A 16157-nucleotide genomic window follows, 5' to 3' on the forward strand; every position below is an offset into this window, starting at 1 on the left:
ATGATGTTGAGAATTAAGATTTGGGGTGTGGCAGGTTGCAGAGTGTGTATATACATATGGAGGGTGCATACACGCACACAAGTGTCCATGTGTGTCCATGTACGTGTCCAAGTGTGTGGTGTGTGTATGTGTATAAGGTTGGGGAAGAATCAGGGTAGCGGAAATGGGGTGCAAGAGTCTTTGGAGGGCTGAGGATGTAGCTCAGTGGCTCATTGCCTAGTATGTGTGAAGCCCTGGGCTCAGTCTCCTGCAGAGAGAGAGACTGAGAGGAACATTAGAATCAAACCATCTCTTCCACCCCCATCATTTTACGAAGGCCTGGACTCATGACCATCTTCATCCTGCCCATTAAATGCTGGCCACAGCCCAAATGGACTTCTCTGTGCGGGTCTGGGCTGGATCTTCCACACCTGGGGTGGACAAGAAGTGTAGTGCACTCCTCCCCCTTCTTGGCAGCTAAATTGGCTCAGGTTGAGGTGTTTTTCAAAATTCCCCAGAGTCTCGCTTGTGTTTATCCAGCCTGGTCCCTCCTGTCCCCATCGGCCTGCTCTGCAAAAGCCAACATTCCCAGGCACGAGCACCTGTAATCTGCGTGGCATTTGGGGAGCCCCAAAGCCAAGGAGTTCACTTAGGGCTGTGGGAGTTGGGGTGTTTTCTTTGGGGGGCCAGGGCAGCTCATCAAGGAAGCTGCCAGGAGGTCTCCCTCCAAGGGGTTCGAAGTCTTATCAGCCTGGGGTGTTCCTAGTGCCATTTCCTGCCATTGTTTCCCTCTGGTAATTAAGGGGCTGGCTGCCCTGTCCCAGAGTCCACAGTTCTCGTGGTAGGGACAGTGGTACAACTTGGGCTTTATCTCCCCCTCTGTGGGGACTCTACAGCCCCTGGGCTACTTCCCAGCCAGACAGTCCCCGCCAGCCTCAGCATTGCTGGGAGCATGGCCTAGGGGTGGTGAACCACTGTGCAGTGGCTGGGCTTCCCAAGGCTGCGGAGACATGAAGCCTCCATCTGCAAAGGTATGCTTTTTGGAAAGAGGGCCTGTGTGTGGTGGGAGGAGGATGCAGGGCCCAGCTCCCTGGCCCTGGGTGTAGGCTGGGTCTCCATCCCTGGAATAGAAGGGGCGATCCTAACGCCCCCTCCTCTGCCTCCTCCTCTGGGGATCCTGCTTTGCTTCGCACAGTGGTTGTCCCTCCTTCTACTTCTTGGGTCTTGCTGGGGGGACACTAAAAGCAAAAGCAAAAGCAGCAGAAGTCTAAGATAGTTCCTGCTCCCCAGTTTGCTCTACTCCTGGCTGCTGCAGGGAGGTGGGGATGCGTGAGGTCAGGCTGGCCGGGAAGACTGGAGGGGGCAGGCAGAGCTTCTCTCTCTGTCTTGGGCCTGGGACTGTTGTCTGAGGAAGGGTGTCTAGGGCATGGCTTACAGCGATTGTTTCTCTTGTGCCTGGCACTGGCTGGGGCATCTTTTGGGATTAGCAACCCAGTTCAGGTGAGAAATGGGAGTCAATGAGGGAACAAGCTTCGCTCCTGCTTTATGAAGATGTTTTTGCTTTCCCTGCTTTGTGCCTCAACAGTAGCACATGCCAGCAGGGTCTGTCTGGGGAGTAAGAAACAGCTTGTTTTTCTCTTGCTCCCTGCAGATGGCTCCTGCCAGGCTTGCCAGGGTGCTGCTTGCTCTGGTCCTCACCTTGCCAGGTAAGTCTCAAGGTACTTCTAGTCCTTACGCCTGCCCCTGGGCCCTGGAGCAGGCTCTTTCCAGGGCTCAGCAGATGAGTCTGGGTCTCACCATGAGGGTCTTTTCCAGGCACTGGCTGTGTCCTGTGGGGGTTCCTGACCTCTGACTCACGTGCCCCAGAGGCCAGGTGCCTGCAGCGCCTTCTCCTGTTGGGGTGCAAAAGAGAAAGTTGGCGTGGAGCTGACTGCTGTGGTGGGAGCTGAACCTGGGTGGATTATTAGTTTAGAAGGGGTTGAAGAGCATCCAGCTGAAGTTCCCATGGTGCAGATGGAGGCTAAGGGTCAGAGAGGAGAGAGACTGCTCTGAAGTACCCAGAGCCCTTGGCAGAGGTCAGCTCTCTGAGGCTGCTCCCTTCCCGCCCTCTCTGCGGTTCTGAGTTTGTGAATGGTGGCAGAGACTTCGTCCTGGGTCTGCCTCCGTGTACGCCCTGCAGCATCTGCCTGCAGTCCACAGATTGGTGTGGGGGAAGTGTACTTCTTTCACACTCTCTGCCAGAGGAAATTTACTGTTGTAGTTCTCCACCTACACACACACACACACACACACACACACACACACACACACACAGAGCTAGCACCTGGGAGTAACTAGCGCTTCGTGACCACACTGATACACACACCCTGTGATCTGTCTAGAGTTTAATCTGGTCAAGATGTACTAGTAGATTTATGTACAAAGATGCTCACTGAAATATATTTATAATTGTGAAAACTTGGAGAAAATGTTAAGAACCTAATGATGGGAGGTGATACTATATATAGATGTCAAATATGATGCAGCCACTAAAAATCAGTTATATATATATACATAAATAAATGTGTAGAGACATGGCGAATCATTTACAACCTACTGAGAAATAAACAGCGGTCGTACATGGTTTTCACAGGACAATCAGTGGGGTATGAAAATCCATAGCTGTGTAAAGACCCTAAAGTGGAACAAAAAGATAAACAGTAAAATGTTCACTCTAGTTATTGCAGAATGTTGGGTCATGGATGTTTTCACCTTGTATTTTCCTCTGTATTCTCCACATTTTTTATTATGGGCATCAGTAACATTGTAAGTCAGTAAGTAGCACCACTAAAATGAGTAGATTTCCTGAGAGCCCTGAGCCCTGGCTACTGTCTGGGGCTGAGGCAGTGGCTACAGCCCGTGGAGGGTGGGAAGTGCCCTCCAGGTCAGAGAGCTGTGGCCGGTGGCCCCGCCGTGCTGACCGGCGCGTCCCCTCCAGGGAGCTTCTGCTCAGAAGGGACTCGTGACAGGCCTTTGAGGGGCCGGTGCAGCCTCTTTGGAAGAGACTTCATCAACACCTTTGACGGGAGCATGTACAGCTTCGCAGGAGACTGCAGTTTCCTCCTGGCCGGCGACTGCCAGACACACTCCTTCTCCATTCTGGGTGAGTCCCACCTCAGGAGCTGCTCCAGGCCCGGGTGCGGGGGGGGGGGCACCCGGTTCCCACGCACACCTAGCTCAGGGTCGCTGCTGGAACAGGGAGGACACTGGCTTTCTGTGATACCTGGCTTCCCTGGTTTCTCCATCAGAGCCCGGTGGATTGGAGATGTTTCTCCTTCTCCAGGGGTTGCATTCATTGCTCTGGGTCCAGGCTGGAAGCTCCAAAGCTGAAGAAAAAGGGGACCTCGCTGGCTGTGGTGACGCACGGCTGCGGTGACGCACACCTGTGATCCCACCCAGTTGCAGGCTGAGGCAGGAGGGTCACAAGTTCAAGCCCAATCTGGACAACTTAGTGAGATCTTGTCTCAAAGTAAAATAGAAAAAGGGCTGGAGATATAGCTCAGTGGTAGAGTGCTTAATCTAGCATAGGCAAGACCCTGGGGTCAGTCTCCAGCACTGCAAAAACAAACCAAACCAGAACAAACAACAAGAAAACATCTAGAAGGACCTTGGAGCATGTAGAGCTCCCTGCAGCAGAAAGGGTCACTGTTTTCTTGGAAGCATGTGGAATTCAGAATATGCAGTTTATGTTGAGCAAATCCCATGTTACCAGAAAAGTGTTGGTGCTGTGCAGTTGTCCCTGCACCTCACACAGCTCTGGGCTGTAGGGATAGGCATCCCTGCTTTACAGAGGAAGAAACAAGGCCCACGAGGTTGTATGATCGTCCTAAGGCCTGGCAGGTAATAAAAGGTGGGGCCGGATCTTAACTCCCGCCCTTCAGGTTGGAGGACATTTCCTTTGTACTAAGGAGGGAGGGCTCTTCCACGGCTGGGGTGGGGCTGGATGCACCGATGGAAAATGACAGTTTGGTGAACGACGCACTGTGGGAGTCAGTCAGCTGTGGTGTGTGAGAAGGATGGCACAGAACCCAGTCAAGGTGCCGTCCTCGGCCTTGGAGAGCTGAGGCAGCGATGGCCAGATCCATGTTGTGAAAGGAAAACTCCATGGCAGCTGTTAGAACTGGCAGGAAGGACCTTGTACTCAAGAGGGAACATGGCAGTGGGGCTTGTGCGGTGGGAAGCCCAGCTCCAAATACAGGGGAGGTGGGGTTTAGGGTCAGCAAATGGGAGTCAGAGATGGAAAGCTCCAGGAGGACTCACCAAGACAAGGGGAATCCTGCTGCATCGAGCCACGGCCAGAGCTCCTGGCTGGAGTCGGAAGAATTTGACCATATATTGAGGGTAAACTGACTCAGAGGGATCCTTGCTAAAACTCGACTAAGAAGACCACGGACAGAGGCCAAGGTTGAGACCTAATTGAAAAGAGGGCTCACAGAGCCTCACCTGAGGCTGGCCAGAGAGAGTCTTTGGCCACACCCAGGTCCTTGCGTGACACACAGGCTGCGGAGCTCCTGGCTGTTATCCCAGCAGGCCTGGTGTGGATCCACGCAGGATCCTCTCTGGCCTGCTCACTCTGGCTGGGAGCTCCGTGAGGTGACTGTGGCCATGGCAATGAGCTTCTGCTTTTCAGCTTCTCCCTCTCTGCCACCTGCCCTGGCTCTGCAGAGCAACCTATCACAGTGGGACCTCAGTGCCCCCCACTTCTTCCACCCTTCAATGAGCCCCTCGAGGGTGAAGGTCGCATCTTGCTCATCTTTGTCTCTTGGAGCTCCTGTAGCTCACTCGTGTCTCTGTTGTATTAAAGAGGAGAGGCATTCACTCGAGTGGGTGGTGTTCAAGGAGCCATGGTGTGGGAGGTTTTGGTTGGGTGGAGAGGACAGGGAGGAGGCTCCGCGCCAGGCAGTGTGCACAGTGTACAGGGGCGTGAGGCTGGAAGGAATGCATTCCTACAGGGCGGGGGTGGGGCTGGGCGGGGGTGGGGCTGGGCGTGAGCAGGCTGAGCAGCGATCCCAGCTCCACCCTGCATCAGGACTGGATTGCTGGGCTCCGCCCTGGAGGTCTGACTCAGTGGATCTGGGCCAGAGCCTGAGAGCTTCTTCAATTCTAACCATTTCCCAGCTGCTGCTGTTGGTGTAGCTGGCCAGGGGACCAAACTTTGAGAAGCACAGGGCTGGCTGGTTCCGGTGCCTGGCTCGAAAGCACAAGGTCCCGAGTTCAATCCCCAGTACCAAAAACAAAACAAAACAAAACAAAAAAACCACTTCTCTGGCCTTGAGATGGGACAGAGAAGCACAGGGCTGGGACACAGTGAGCTGTGTGGCAGGGCCACAGGGAAAGCTGAAGTGTGGGTCATGACATCCAGGAGGGCGGAGACTGGTGCTTTGATGGGGGCTCTGATGGGGGCAGAGGTGGGAGGCAGGGCTGGCTGGCAGGAGGTGAAAGGCCCATCCAGGGACAGCTCAGGGCACTATGCGTTGAGAACCAGAGCCCTGGGGTCCCCCATGCTTCCAGGAGCTGGGAATGGTTTGGGACAGCAGCTGGTGAGGAGCCCCCGAACCCTCCCTCTGGGGAGCAGAGGGCTGGAGCCTGCCAGCCTCAGGTGGCCCGGTGTTTGCGTGGCCGTCTCCCTCTGAAGAGCCATGCTGGGGAGGCTCCCCCGAGGTGGCTCTGAGGGTGTGGGCGGCTCCACCCTACGGCTTGGAGCAGAGTTTCAGGGGAGAGGGGCACTGTGGCTCCCGGGAGGGGTTACTGTCTTGCCTTTGCTCAGTTCTGCTGTGACTGTCTACCTTGGCACAGGCCAGGAAACAGGACACAGGGAAATCCTTGGGCCAGGCATGGAGTCCATATTCTGGGAGACCTGGAAACAGCCCCCTCCCTGCTGTAAACCCAGCTCCACACTCCTCCCCATTTAGGGAGCCCTCACAGACAGGGACATGCAGGTGGTGCCCATGTCTCTGGGACATCCCGCACCCCCAGAAAGCCCCCTGGACTGCTCCTGGCCTGCCCAGCCCTGGGCTCACCCTGAGCTGGCCGGGGTTCACATCCGCAGTGATCTCCCCTGCATTAGCCAGGAGTGGGAGGTGGAAGGAGCCATAGCTGCAGTTCCTCTGTCTCCTTCGCCCAGATCCCTGGGGATGTGGATGGCCTCTCAGCTCTGTTTCCTCCCGCTAAGATGCAGATTCTGTAAGGCTCAAGTCAGGCCAGCTGTTTGAAAGTGTGACGTGTGATCCAAACCCGAGTCCTGCTTCATCCCACTTTCTAGGCACGGCTGCGGAGGTCGGGCCAATGGGAATTGCATCCCATCCTGCGCCACCTGAGCAGGTTTGACTTGAGCCCTGGCCTCACTGCCACTACCTCTAGGGGTCATGGCCACACAGCTTAGTGTGCTCCACACTGGCTCGTGGCCTGCACCAGGTGCCAGATCAGATGCACTTTACTGTAGGTTGGTTTCATTTCCACCAAATGTGCTGTTGACATCAGCAAGGCAGCAGCTGTGTTCTCCTGGGGCTGGTGCTGATGCAGGAGGTGCGAGGGGGTGGGTGTTAGAGGAGGAACAACCCATAGGGGTGCGCTGGTGTTTCGGGGGGACCAGAGTCCTGGGGTCAGGGGAAGGAACCCAGAGCTTGGACCCTGTGGTTTTGGTCCACAGGGCAATGTGAACAATGACATCCTGTTTCCTCCATCCTGTCGTGCAAATAATTCGCATTCTTCTCCCTGCCGGCAGGTCTTGCTCATATCCCAGGGAAGGCGTTTGTGTCCTTGAAGCCCACCTGGTGCAGAGGTGTGCCCTTCCTTGATCCCATCCTTGGTCAGGCAGCTGCGGGGCCCAGGTCAAGGTCTTGTAGTCAGCACAGGTCTGGAAAGAGACCTGAAGAGTCCCAAATACTTTTGCTCTGTGGAGCCTGCTCTTCTTCCTAAGCTGTGGCTGCAGGACCTGGCTTGCAGGCACACGCTGGGAGAGCCAGGAGCAGCAGTAGCCTGCTGAGTCACTGCTGCAGGGCCCCGTGAGCCGCCGCTCCGGAGTGGTCAGCGGGATGTTGTGTCAGAGCACATTGCTGTTTCCCTAGGTTCCCAGAGTCCTGGCAGAGGATGGGGTGTTTGTTAGAAATGCGGATCGGAGAGCTCCATACTAAAGCCAGAGAAGGCCCTAGGTCTGCCCTGCTTCCAGCTACCTGTCTGCTTCTGAAGCTGCAGGATACCGCTGGGGAGGTGGTGGTGGTGGTGCTGGGGCTGACTGCACACTTTGGGCTCCATCACCAAGTTCGAGGCCAGGCAAGTCCTGGGGCAGCCGGGCTTGTTTGTCTCTAACCTTGGGTGACAGCCTGCAGTTACAGGAAGTGCTGACCTGGGGGTCCCCACACGTCATCTACAGCAAGGGCATGAAGTGAGTGACACTGAAGGCAGTATTACAAATCTCCCCACGTTAGTGGGTGTGAGCCAGACTCAGCTGTGTTTTCCACACTGAGCCGCAAGCCCTGGATCCTAACCAGCTTTTACAAAGATTAAATAAAGGTGTGATCAGAAAATGCAGTAGATGTTTAAATTTAAAATGATGACAGTGAAGAGCACATTAGTACCACCCCCTCGCTCTGAATGCATCAATCCCATCACTCTTGCCACTTTCTGAAGTGAATCTCCAAGTCCTGTCTCGTGAGAGTCTTTAGATGCACTGTCATGGCTGCCTGCATGTCCTGAATTGCGTGCGGGGCACTCGGCAGCAGCAGTCACTGTATTTTTGACCACTCTCTGTAAGGACATGAACAAAGACTTCTAGAACTGCTTAGATGGGATAAGTGAGTTCAGAGTGAGGGGAGGCATTCTGAGAGGCATTAATGGCAATGTGTCCTTTACTGTACTATATTTTAACATTTAAACATTCAATCTACATTTTGATCACCTCTTATAAAACAGAATAGAAAACATTAGAAAATTTCAGAGTGCATGGGACATGGTAAGGGTAAATACGGGAGGAGGAGTGTGTGTGTGTGTGTGTGTGTGTGTGTGTGTGTATACACTGGGTCAGGAAATAAATTGTGTTTTTAGTGTGATTCCTGGACACAAAGAGCTCAGGAGCCATTGTTTAGATCCAAGGTCCTGCCTGCTCACTGCCACCTGTCTGTTTCTCTGAACAGCTGACTCCAACTTCCCTGGCCTGGCTGCCATGGGTGTGGGCTGATGGCCCTCAAAGCCCCTTCGTTATCATGCATGGCCGGGACCCACAGGCTCCACACAGTTCTGTAGTTGGCCAAGGCCACAAGGCCATTTTTGCCCCTACATTGCTATTTATTTGTTTTTGAGACAGGGTCTTGCTTTGTGGTCCAGGCTGGCTTTGAGCTCATTATGTAGCCCGAGCTGGCCTTAAATCTGCAGTGATTCTCCTGCCTCGGCTTTCTGAGTGCAGGGATTTTGGTGAGCGCCACCACACCCACATCCACACTGCATCCCAAGTGTTCCCAACCCAAATCTTCCCAGCTAGCATGTCCCCAGCCACCCTTTCTGCACCCCACGAGAGAGAGAGCTTGCAGGGAGAGACCCATAGGGACTCCTTCTGGCTTCAGGGTGGGAGGCGCCTCTGGCTTGGAGGCGACTTTGTGAGACTGGGCTGAGGGGGTCATGCTGATGACAGCCAGGCTTAGTGGTCACAAGGGGCAAGGACCTCCCCACAGTTTTGTGTCCTCCTTTGCCCAGCAGGACTGCAGAGAGGCAGAGGTGACGAGACCCTCACCTGGGCCTCTGGTCGCTGGTCACTCAGGCTGGTGGGTCGTGGTCAGGGTGTCGGCCCAGAGGAAGCCCAAGAAGGCACTTGATCTTGGCATATTGCAAATGCCGGGCGACCCAGAAGGCCCTGGGGGAGGGACTGCAAACTGGAGTCCGTTGCCCGGCTGTTCTTTGTTTGGTTTCCTATTTTATTACGGACAATTTCAAAGTACAGAAAAGTTGAAAGAATACAAATATGACATTCAACATTCCAGCATTCTGTGCTTTCTTCTATTTACCCTATCACTTATCTCTCCAGTTGTTTGTCTTTCTTTGGTGTCTTAGTCACCTTCCTGTCAACCAGGACAGGATACCCAACACCCACAACTTAAAAGGGGAGAGGTTTGTTTTGGTTCACAGTTTCAGTCTGTGGTCAGCTGGCTCCAAGGTGGAAGCAAGATGGTGGAGGGGCCTGGCGGAGGAAAAGGTGCTCAATCCATGGTGGCCAGGAGGAGAGAGAGGAGGAGGAACCAGGAAGAGAGTGAAGCCTTCCAGCTCACACCCCAAGGACCCACCTCCAACCCAGCCCCACCTCCTAGAGCACATTCAGTTATGAGCTCATCCATGGATGAATCCAGTGAGGAGTGCAGCACCCCCTTGATTCAATCACCTTCCGAACACTGAGAAATTCAGGGGTGGGGTGGGACATTCTAGCTCTAAACCATAACACACAGCTAATTTCCTGCTGTCGGAAAGTTTGTTCTACTTCTGAAGATTTGTTTGCTGCAAGAACTGTTGTCAAGGACAGTGAAGAACACATCAGACTTTCATTAAAAATCTCATAGACTGTTTTCTATTCAAGAATCAGGTAGCACTTCATTCTGTAAAGTGGAATGAGTATTCTGATGGGCTGAACAGAGGAGGTTGGTTTTATGGAGAAGGGATGAGGAAGTAGAAGCAGAACTAGAGGACAGAAAGTAGGCGGGGCTGGAGGTCTAGCTCAGTGGTAGAGACCTGTGCAGCACACAAGGCCCTGCTGGTTCCACCCCCAGGCAAACACCAGCTCCTGGAGTCAGCTCTTCCTAAATTGCTTTCCTAGTAAGGATGTAAGCAGCTTCAATTGGCCCATTTGGGGATTTGGGCTCTGTCTCTCATTCAAGTAACTATCCTAGTTTTGGCTTGGTCATGTGGAACTTTAGCATAAGTGACTCCATTTTGGTTTGCTCTGTTTGGGCCTAGTACAGGAACTCAGCCCAATCCAATGGCCTCGTGTAATTTTTTTTTTAATATACAGGACAAAATTCCTTCACCTTGCTTGGCATCTCTCTTTTCCCGTGGCAGCACTGGTGTGGAACTCTGCAGAATGTGGTTTGTGGGACTCCTCCTCTGCCTGGCCTGAAGTGAGGAGGCCGCTCCCTAGTTTGGGTTATCAGAGTTCCTGGCCATGGCTGCCATGCCAAGCCGACAGACAAGTTCCCAGGTGGTCTGGACTTGATTCCACAGGCACCCTTTCCCCTCCTTTCTGAGGAGCTGGAGCCCACACTCCCCACACCTTTTAGGAGGAGATGTATTTCCTCATTTCCCTGCATCCTGTGCCCCGTTCCTTCAGGACCCCCAAGGTACTGTGACCCTACTTGACCTTGGTCTTCACTGGCTGCTCCCCGTCCCCCCTTTCTTCATCAATTTCCAAGTCTTTGAGGCTTGAGACTCAGACTGTACCTTTCTGGCTCCATCCTCGCCTATGGCCAATCCAATATCTCTGCATACCAAGAACGCAGCCCAAGCAGCACTTACTGGAGACGGCTGTGGTTAGTCTTGGTAATGTTGTTGAAAATGTCCGCCAAGTTTCCCCTTTCATGCCAGCTGCCAGCACACTTGCCTCTGTGTTTGCCCCTCACCACAGGACCATGAACAGACACTATTTTGTCACGTGTTTGACCATTCAAATATCTCAGAGACAAAGGGAACACTGATCATTTATTGAGTCCTTATTAAAGTCCCTGCACTGTGGGAAAGACATTACTGTGTGGTCTCTAACTTCTCCCAGAGAATCAAATGCAGAGAAGTGAGTCATGGATTTACATTTCTATTTTGAACAAAGAGCTCAGGGATTCTGATTTAGGTGTCCAAAGATTTCCCATCCATCTATCTATCATCTATTTATCTATCTATTGTCTATCTATCTATCTATCATCTATCTATTTGTGGTGCTGAAGATTGAACCCAGGGCCCTGCCCATGCCAGGCAAGGGGTCTGTCACAAAGCTACACCTCCAGCCCCTAAGATAACATTTTAAGTAACACTATGCTAGTGTACCTGTGGTAATAACTTCTGTTTGCTGTTTTACAATGTATTCAGTCGCTACGTGCTTGTCTACCATCTATACCTAGACTGGAAACACTCAGAAGGAAGTGATCATGTTCTCACATTTTTCTGTTGTGAAATGTAAGAGCCCTTGAAAGGCTGGGTATCCAGAAGGCACTCATATAAGTCCGTTGAGAGGAACAAGAAGATGAATGAGCAAAGGAGATATTTAGAGAGATTTCTGTTGTCCACTTATGAAGTCTTTTGGGGGAGTTTTCCATGAGATTTTATGAGTAACAGTACTACTGACTCTCTCCTTTCAGGGATCTTCCAACATGGTGAGAGAGTTGGCCTCTCCGTGTACCTTGGGGAATTCTTCGACATCCATTTGTTTGTCAATGGCACAGCGGTGCAGGGGGACCAGGGGTAAGTTAGAAACCCAGAATGCCGAATCAGAAAGGACCCTGGGGACCCCTGCCCACCTGTTTCAGATGGAGAAGCTGGGGCCCAGAGAGCAGAAGTAAATGTGCCAGAGGAAGTGAAGCAGGGCAGTGTGGGAGTCAGGTTTCCTGGTCGTGGGGTCTAGAACCTCTGTCACTTTGGGCCAGGGTCAGAACCCTGTAACATGGGGTTGTGTTGGAAGGTGGAGAAATATCCTAGAAGTGTACGAGAAGCCCAGTGCTGAGCCTGTCCTCTGCCCTCCAGAATCTCCATGCCCTATGCCTCCAGAGGGCTGTATCTGGAAACCGAGGCTGGGTTCTACAAGCTGTCCAGTGAGGCCTATGGCTTTGTGGCTAGGATTGACAACAGTGGGAACTTTCAAGTCCTGCTGTCAGACAGATACTTCAACAAGACCTGTGGGCTGTGTGGCGATTTCAACATTTTTTCTGAAGATGACTTTAGGACCCAAGAAGGTAAGATTTTCTGGGATACCATTTCCCTAACGTGTAGTTTTGCTTTTAGTTTCCGTTTCATAGACCTTCACTAATACTCCTTCCCTGGCATTTAAGTCTTGTCATGACCTGGCTTCGATGTATTTCAACAGCCTCATGCCTTAGCCTTCACCTAAACGCCTAGGCCTCTGGCCAGCCCACACCTGGACCTCTCAGACTTGACTCTCTCAACTTTCAATCCCCTGCAGCAACTGTCTTGCTTATTGTTTCCAGTGTCCCACGGTATTAGACTGAGCTGCCTTTAAAGGTGAGTTTTTCAGTCCAGAGTCACGAATCTTGTAAGTGTAAATGAGCTCAGACCCTTCAGGCTGGGCCCACTCGGGAGCTCTGTCTCAGAGAAGACTCTTCCCCCCTCTAAACTGGAGCTCATGGAGGTCAAAGAAACACACTTTTTGTCTCTCTTTTCTCAGTGGGTTTTCTCTCATCACCTTTGTGTGGGGAGCGTCATCCCTCAGGGTCACAGCTTCCTCCTGAGGCTCCAGGAGCCTGTCCGTCTCAGCAGGGCTATTCCAGCCCACGCCTGGGAAGGAGAGATGGCATCCTCTCTGCACCCTGAAGTCATAGCACTTCCAGTTTTTGTTTTTCTCCATTTTTTTCTCTTTGCTTTCCTTGTCTTTTTCTCCTCTTTTCTTTGTCTCTTGGAATTCCCTCTACTTTTTTTGTGAGGTTATTCATGGATTCAACAGGATATTTGTCTGATGTAATGGAATACTTTTTGGATTTTTCTAATCTGTTATATTGCTAGAAATGGGGGTCCTAGCTCTAAAATACTTTTCTTTTTTTGGGGTACCGGGGATTGAACTCAGGACCTTGTACTTGCGAGGCAGGTGGCAGAACCACTGAGCTAAATCTCCGGCCCTCTAAAAAACTAAAAATGGACCTAGACCATGAGGTAGAAGATGGTATTTGTTGGCAACAAAACAAACAAAACACAAAAACCAAAAAACACCAAAACAAAACAAACAAAAAACATACAAGGTGCTGGTGGTATCTGGGAAATCATCTCCAAAGGATTATGTAGTATAGTTTAATTTTCTTTGGTTAATAAAAGCTCAACTGTTTGTTTCCAAACCATTAATTGTGCTCCTGATTTTGGAATCTGCCCAGTTTGACTTTGACCCTAGCTCTTGGGGAGTTTTCTCTAAAGGAGAATACTTATAACCCTATCTTAGGCAGCCTAATGGCCATAGGGTTTGGCCATAAAGTTTTACTCGGGTGAGGTCAGGGCTGGGAGGACCTTCAAGGTTGTCTGGTCTGGCCCCTTCCTCCCAAGGGCCATAGGTTCCCCAGAGCTCACCACCTCTTCTTTACAACAGTTTATTAGGAAGCATCTGAGCCTCTGCCATGGAGTGGCCGGGAGCCAGACTCCTGTCACAGGGCCCCACACATGGTGGACTCCCCACAGATTTCACCTCTTGTCCATTTGGCTTCTCCCATGTATTAGTTTTTTGTGGGTGCCAAAAGTCACCATCATTTTAGTGGCTTAAAACCACAGAAAGTTACTCTCTGATAATTCTGGAGGCCAGAAGTCCACTGCTCCTGTGAGCTCTAGGGGAGGAGCTGCCCCGCTTCCTCCAGCCTCTGTGGTGACCTCTGACCTGTGACCACATCACTGCACTCTGTCCACTTTACCTTTTCCTCTGTCAATGCGATCTTCCCTCGCCTGTCACGTTCAACATATGTGTGGCTGTATCTAGGGCCCACCCAAGTAGCCCCAAAGAAGCTCCTCCTCCTAAGACCCTTAGCCCAATCACATAAGACAGTATGTACAGGATACTAAGAAGTGAGTACATCCGTGAAGGGGAGATTCTTTTTTTCCCTGTCAAACCACAGACATTAATTGACTATAGTTCTAAGACCTCACTTTTCTTTTTTCCCTAACATAGTTTATTTCCCATTCCCAGTGCATTATTTGACCTTAAACCATGCTTCACTCTTCCAGGCCTGGCTCTGCAAAGAACGCTCATGTTAATACTGCAAGGCAGCAGCCCCACACTACTACCTGTGCAATGATGACTCACCAGGGTTATCACTGTGGGTAGCTGACAGCAGCATAAATGCTGCAAGCACCAAAGCACAGATGCTGTGAAAGTCTGGAGGATGGAGTGACTGAGGGCTCAGGTCCCATGTCACATTCTTACCTTCACTCCAGAAAAAAGTTTTGAGCATTCACAACGCACTGTGTAAGAATGTAGAGATAAGAGACACAGCCCATGCCCTTTGCTCAGAAGCTCACAGTTGAATAGACGATCAATAGAAGTCGGAAGAACACTAACACAAAGGGAAGTGAGAGTTATGGCACAGGGAAGCCTTAGCGGCATGAGGAGCACAGAGAAGGTGCACACCCAGCCAGGCTTGGTGGAGAAGAGAGCAGAGCTGGTGCAGAAGCACTCCTAGGAGGAACCATTCACTCATCCCCAAGCACGAGTGAAGACAGTCAAGGCAACAGGAGGAAGGGGCAGCTCAGACAGAGGGAGAAGGGTTTGCAGAGGCATGAGAAGTGACATTGTGTGGCATCTTCCTCATCAACTTTCATATCATCTCTCATTGCGTCCATCCATCCATCCATTCATCCATCTGTGCATCCATCCATGTATCCATCCATCCATCCTTCCATGCATGCATCCATCCATCCATCCATCCACCCACCCATTCATTCATTCCTTACTGAGCTCCAATGCCCATGTCCTGTGGTGCCATGCTGAGCACTGTACAAAAGGTCTTCCTCATCCCAAATGCCTACAGTCTATTCGAGTAGAAGTTTCCTTCAGGTAGCAACAGACCTAGAGCTTCCACTCAGCATAGCTGAAGTATCATTTTTCAAACACTTCCTCAGGGACCTTGACCTCGGACCCGTATGACTTTGCCAATTCCTGGGCCCTGAGCAGTGGGAAACAGCGGTGCCAACGGGCGTCCCCTCCCAGCAGCCCCTGCAACAGCTCCTCCTGGGAAATGCAGGAGGTGAGTACAGCCTGGCTGCCTGCAGTCAGGGTGGTGTGTGACTCCTAGAGGTAGCAGCAGGAGGACTTGGCTTCAACCCTTCCTCTAGGGCAGGGCTGGACTTGGCTGTGGGTCCCTCTGGCTGCTTCGTGTGGGGTTCCCACAGGTCCTTGTCCTCTGGAAACCAACTCTAAGTCAATACTTTTCTGTGCCTGGAGCTCTTAAATGGTTCCTGGCTAATGAATATCATGTCTCAGTCTATTTGTGCTGCTGTAACAAAATGTCTGGAACTGGGTAATTGAAATTTATCATAGCTCTGGAGCCTGGGAGGTTCAAGATCAAGGTGCCCATATTCAGTGTCCATAAGGGCTTTCCCACCATGGCCTTACCTGGTGGAGGGGCAGTAAAAGGCTGCTAGAGTTACCCACCTTCAGTTGTTTCTCTGCGGGAGTTGGGCTCCACATGGTTCTTAAGGTTCCTCTCAGTTCTGAACAACTCCTTATTGCATGTTCCTGTGGATTATACAGTCAGTACCTCCTAGGTCTTGGGAAACACTCAGGGGAGTAATGAATGCAAGTTAAGTGGTGTTGTCACCAGCTGGGTCTCAGGGTCCCTGAGGCTGAAATATGGAACTTAACCCACTGTCTTGCAGCAGGTTCACTGATTCCTGTCACAGAAAAAAAATTTTCAGGATGCCTCGGTGGGAGGCGTGAGAAAGGTTTCTTAGAGTTTTAGGATGCATTCCAGAGCAAAGTGCAGCACTCAGAGGTGAGGAGCATGACGGTTTGGACCTGGGAACATTTATGCCTCTGTTGTACGGGTGGAAAAGCCTGGGAGAAGGTGCCCCACCCCACCCCCAGAAAGGTATCAGCCATTCTACAGATATGGGCATTTTAAAAAAATAGGTAATTTGAATATCCTTTGGTTTGCTCAGTCTGGTCCCTTATCTTGGGATCAGGCACGTGCTCTTTAGTTTCTCAAGCCAATCTGTGGACTTTCAGTATTCCTGAGGAATTCAGGGGGTGCTGGATCTGGTATGGAAGGAGTCTGAATTTAATCAAAGGAATGCTGAAGTGTGTAGTCTTAGGTAACTTGGGCTGGTCCTGGAAGTTGCAATCTTAAATGTACAATTTTTAGTTACGATCTCCTTGTCTCTTTGTTCCCATCTTTCATTTCTTCCATCCTGTCTCAGTGCTACCTAGGCATGGCTGTGACCTCAGTGAGAACCCAGGGACCTTCAACTGC

At 51.5% G+C, this 16157-nt stretch overlaps 1 protein-coding gene across 10 annotated transcripts in view; it reads left to right on the forward strand.

Moving 5' to 3' along the window:
• The first annotated feature begins 784 nt into the window (after positions 1 to 784).
• The window catches only part of Vwf (von Willebrand factor), a 138444-nt gene continuing 123071 nt past the window's right edge, over positions 785 to 16157 (forward strand). For 7 of the 10 annotated variants that reach the window (XM_087214181.1, XM_087214180.1, XM_087214182.1 and 4 more), the window contains exons 1-6: positions 786 to 1010; positions 1631 to 1685; positions 2957 to 3121; positions 11343 to 11445; positions 11725 to 11933; positions 14809 to 14933. In XM_087214181.1, the coding sequence (XP_087070307.1) occupies positions 990 to 1010; positions 1631 to 1685; positions 2957 to 3121; positions 11343 to 11445; positions 11725 to 11933; positions 14809 to 14933 (678 nt within the window). In that variant the 5' untranslated portion in view covers positions 786 to 989. Of the gene's footprint in view, positions 1011 to 1630; positions 1686 to 2956; positions 3122 to 11342; positions 11446 to 11724; positions 11934 to 14806; positions 14934 to 16157 lie in introns of those variants that run through there. The other 3 variants (XM_087214183.1, XM_087214185.1, XM_087214184.1) reach the window with 2 other exon arrangements.

Source organism: Heterocephalus glaber, unplaced genomic scaffold (assembly GCF_053883595.1).
Source record: "Heterocephalus glaber isolate CG9 unplaced genomic scaffold, H.glaber_assembly_v1.0 deba00001444, whole genome shotgun sequence".
Lineage (NCBI taxonomy): Eukaryota > Metazoa > Chordata > Mammalia > Rodentia > Bathyergidae > Heterocephalus > Heterocephalus glaber.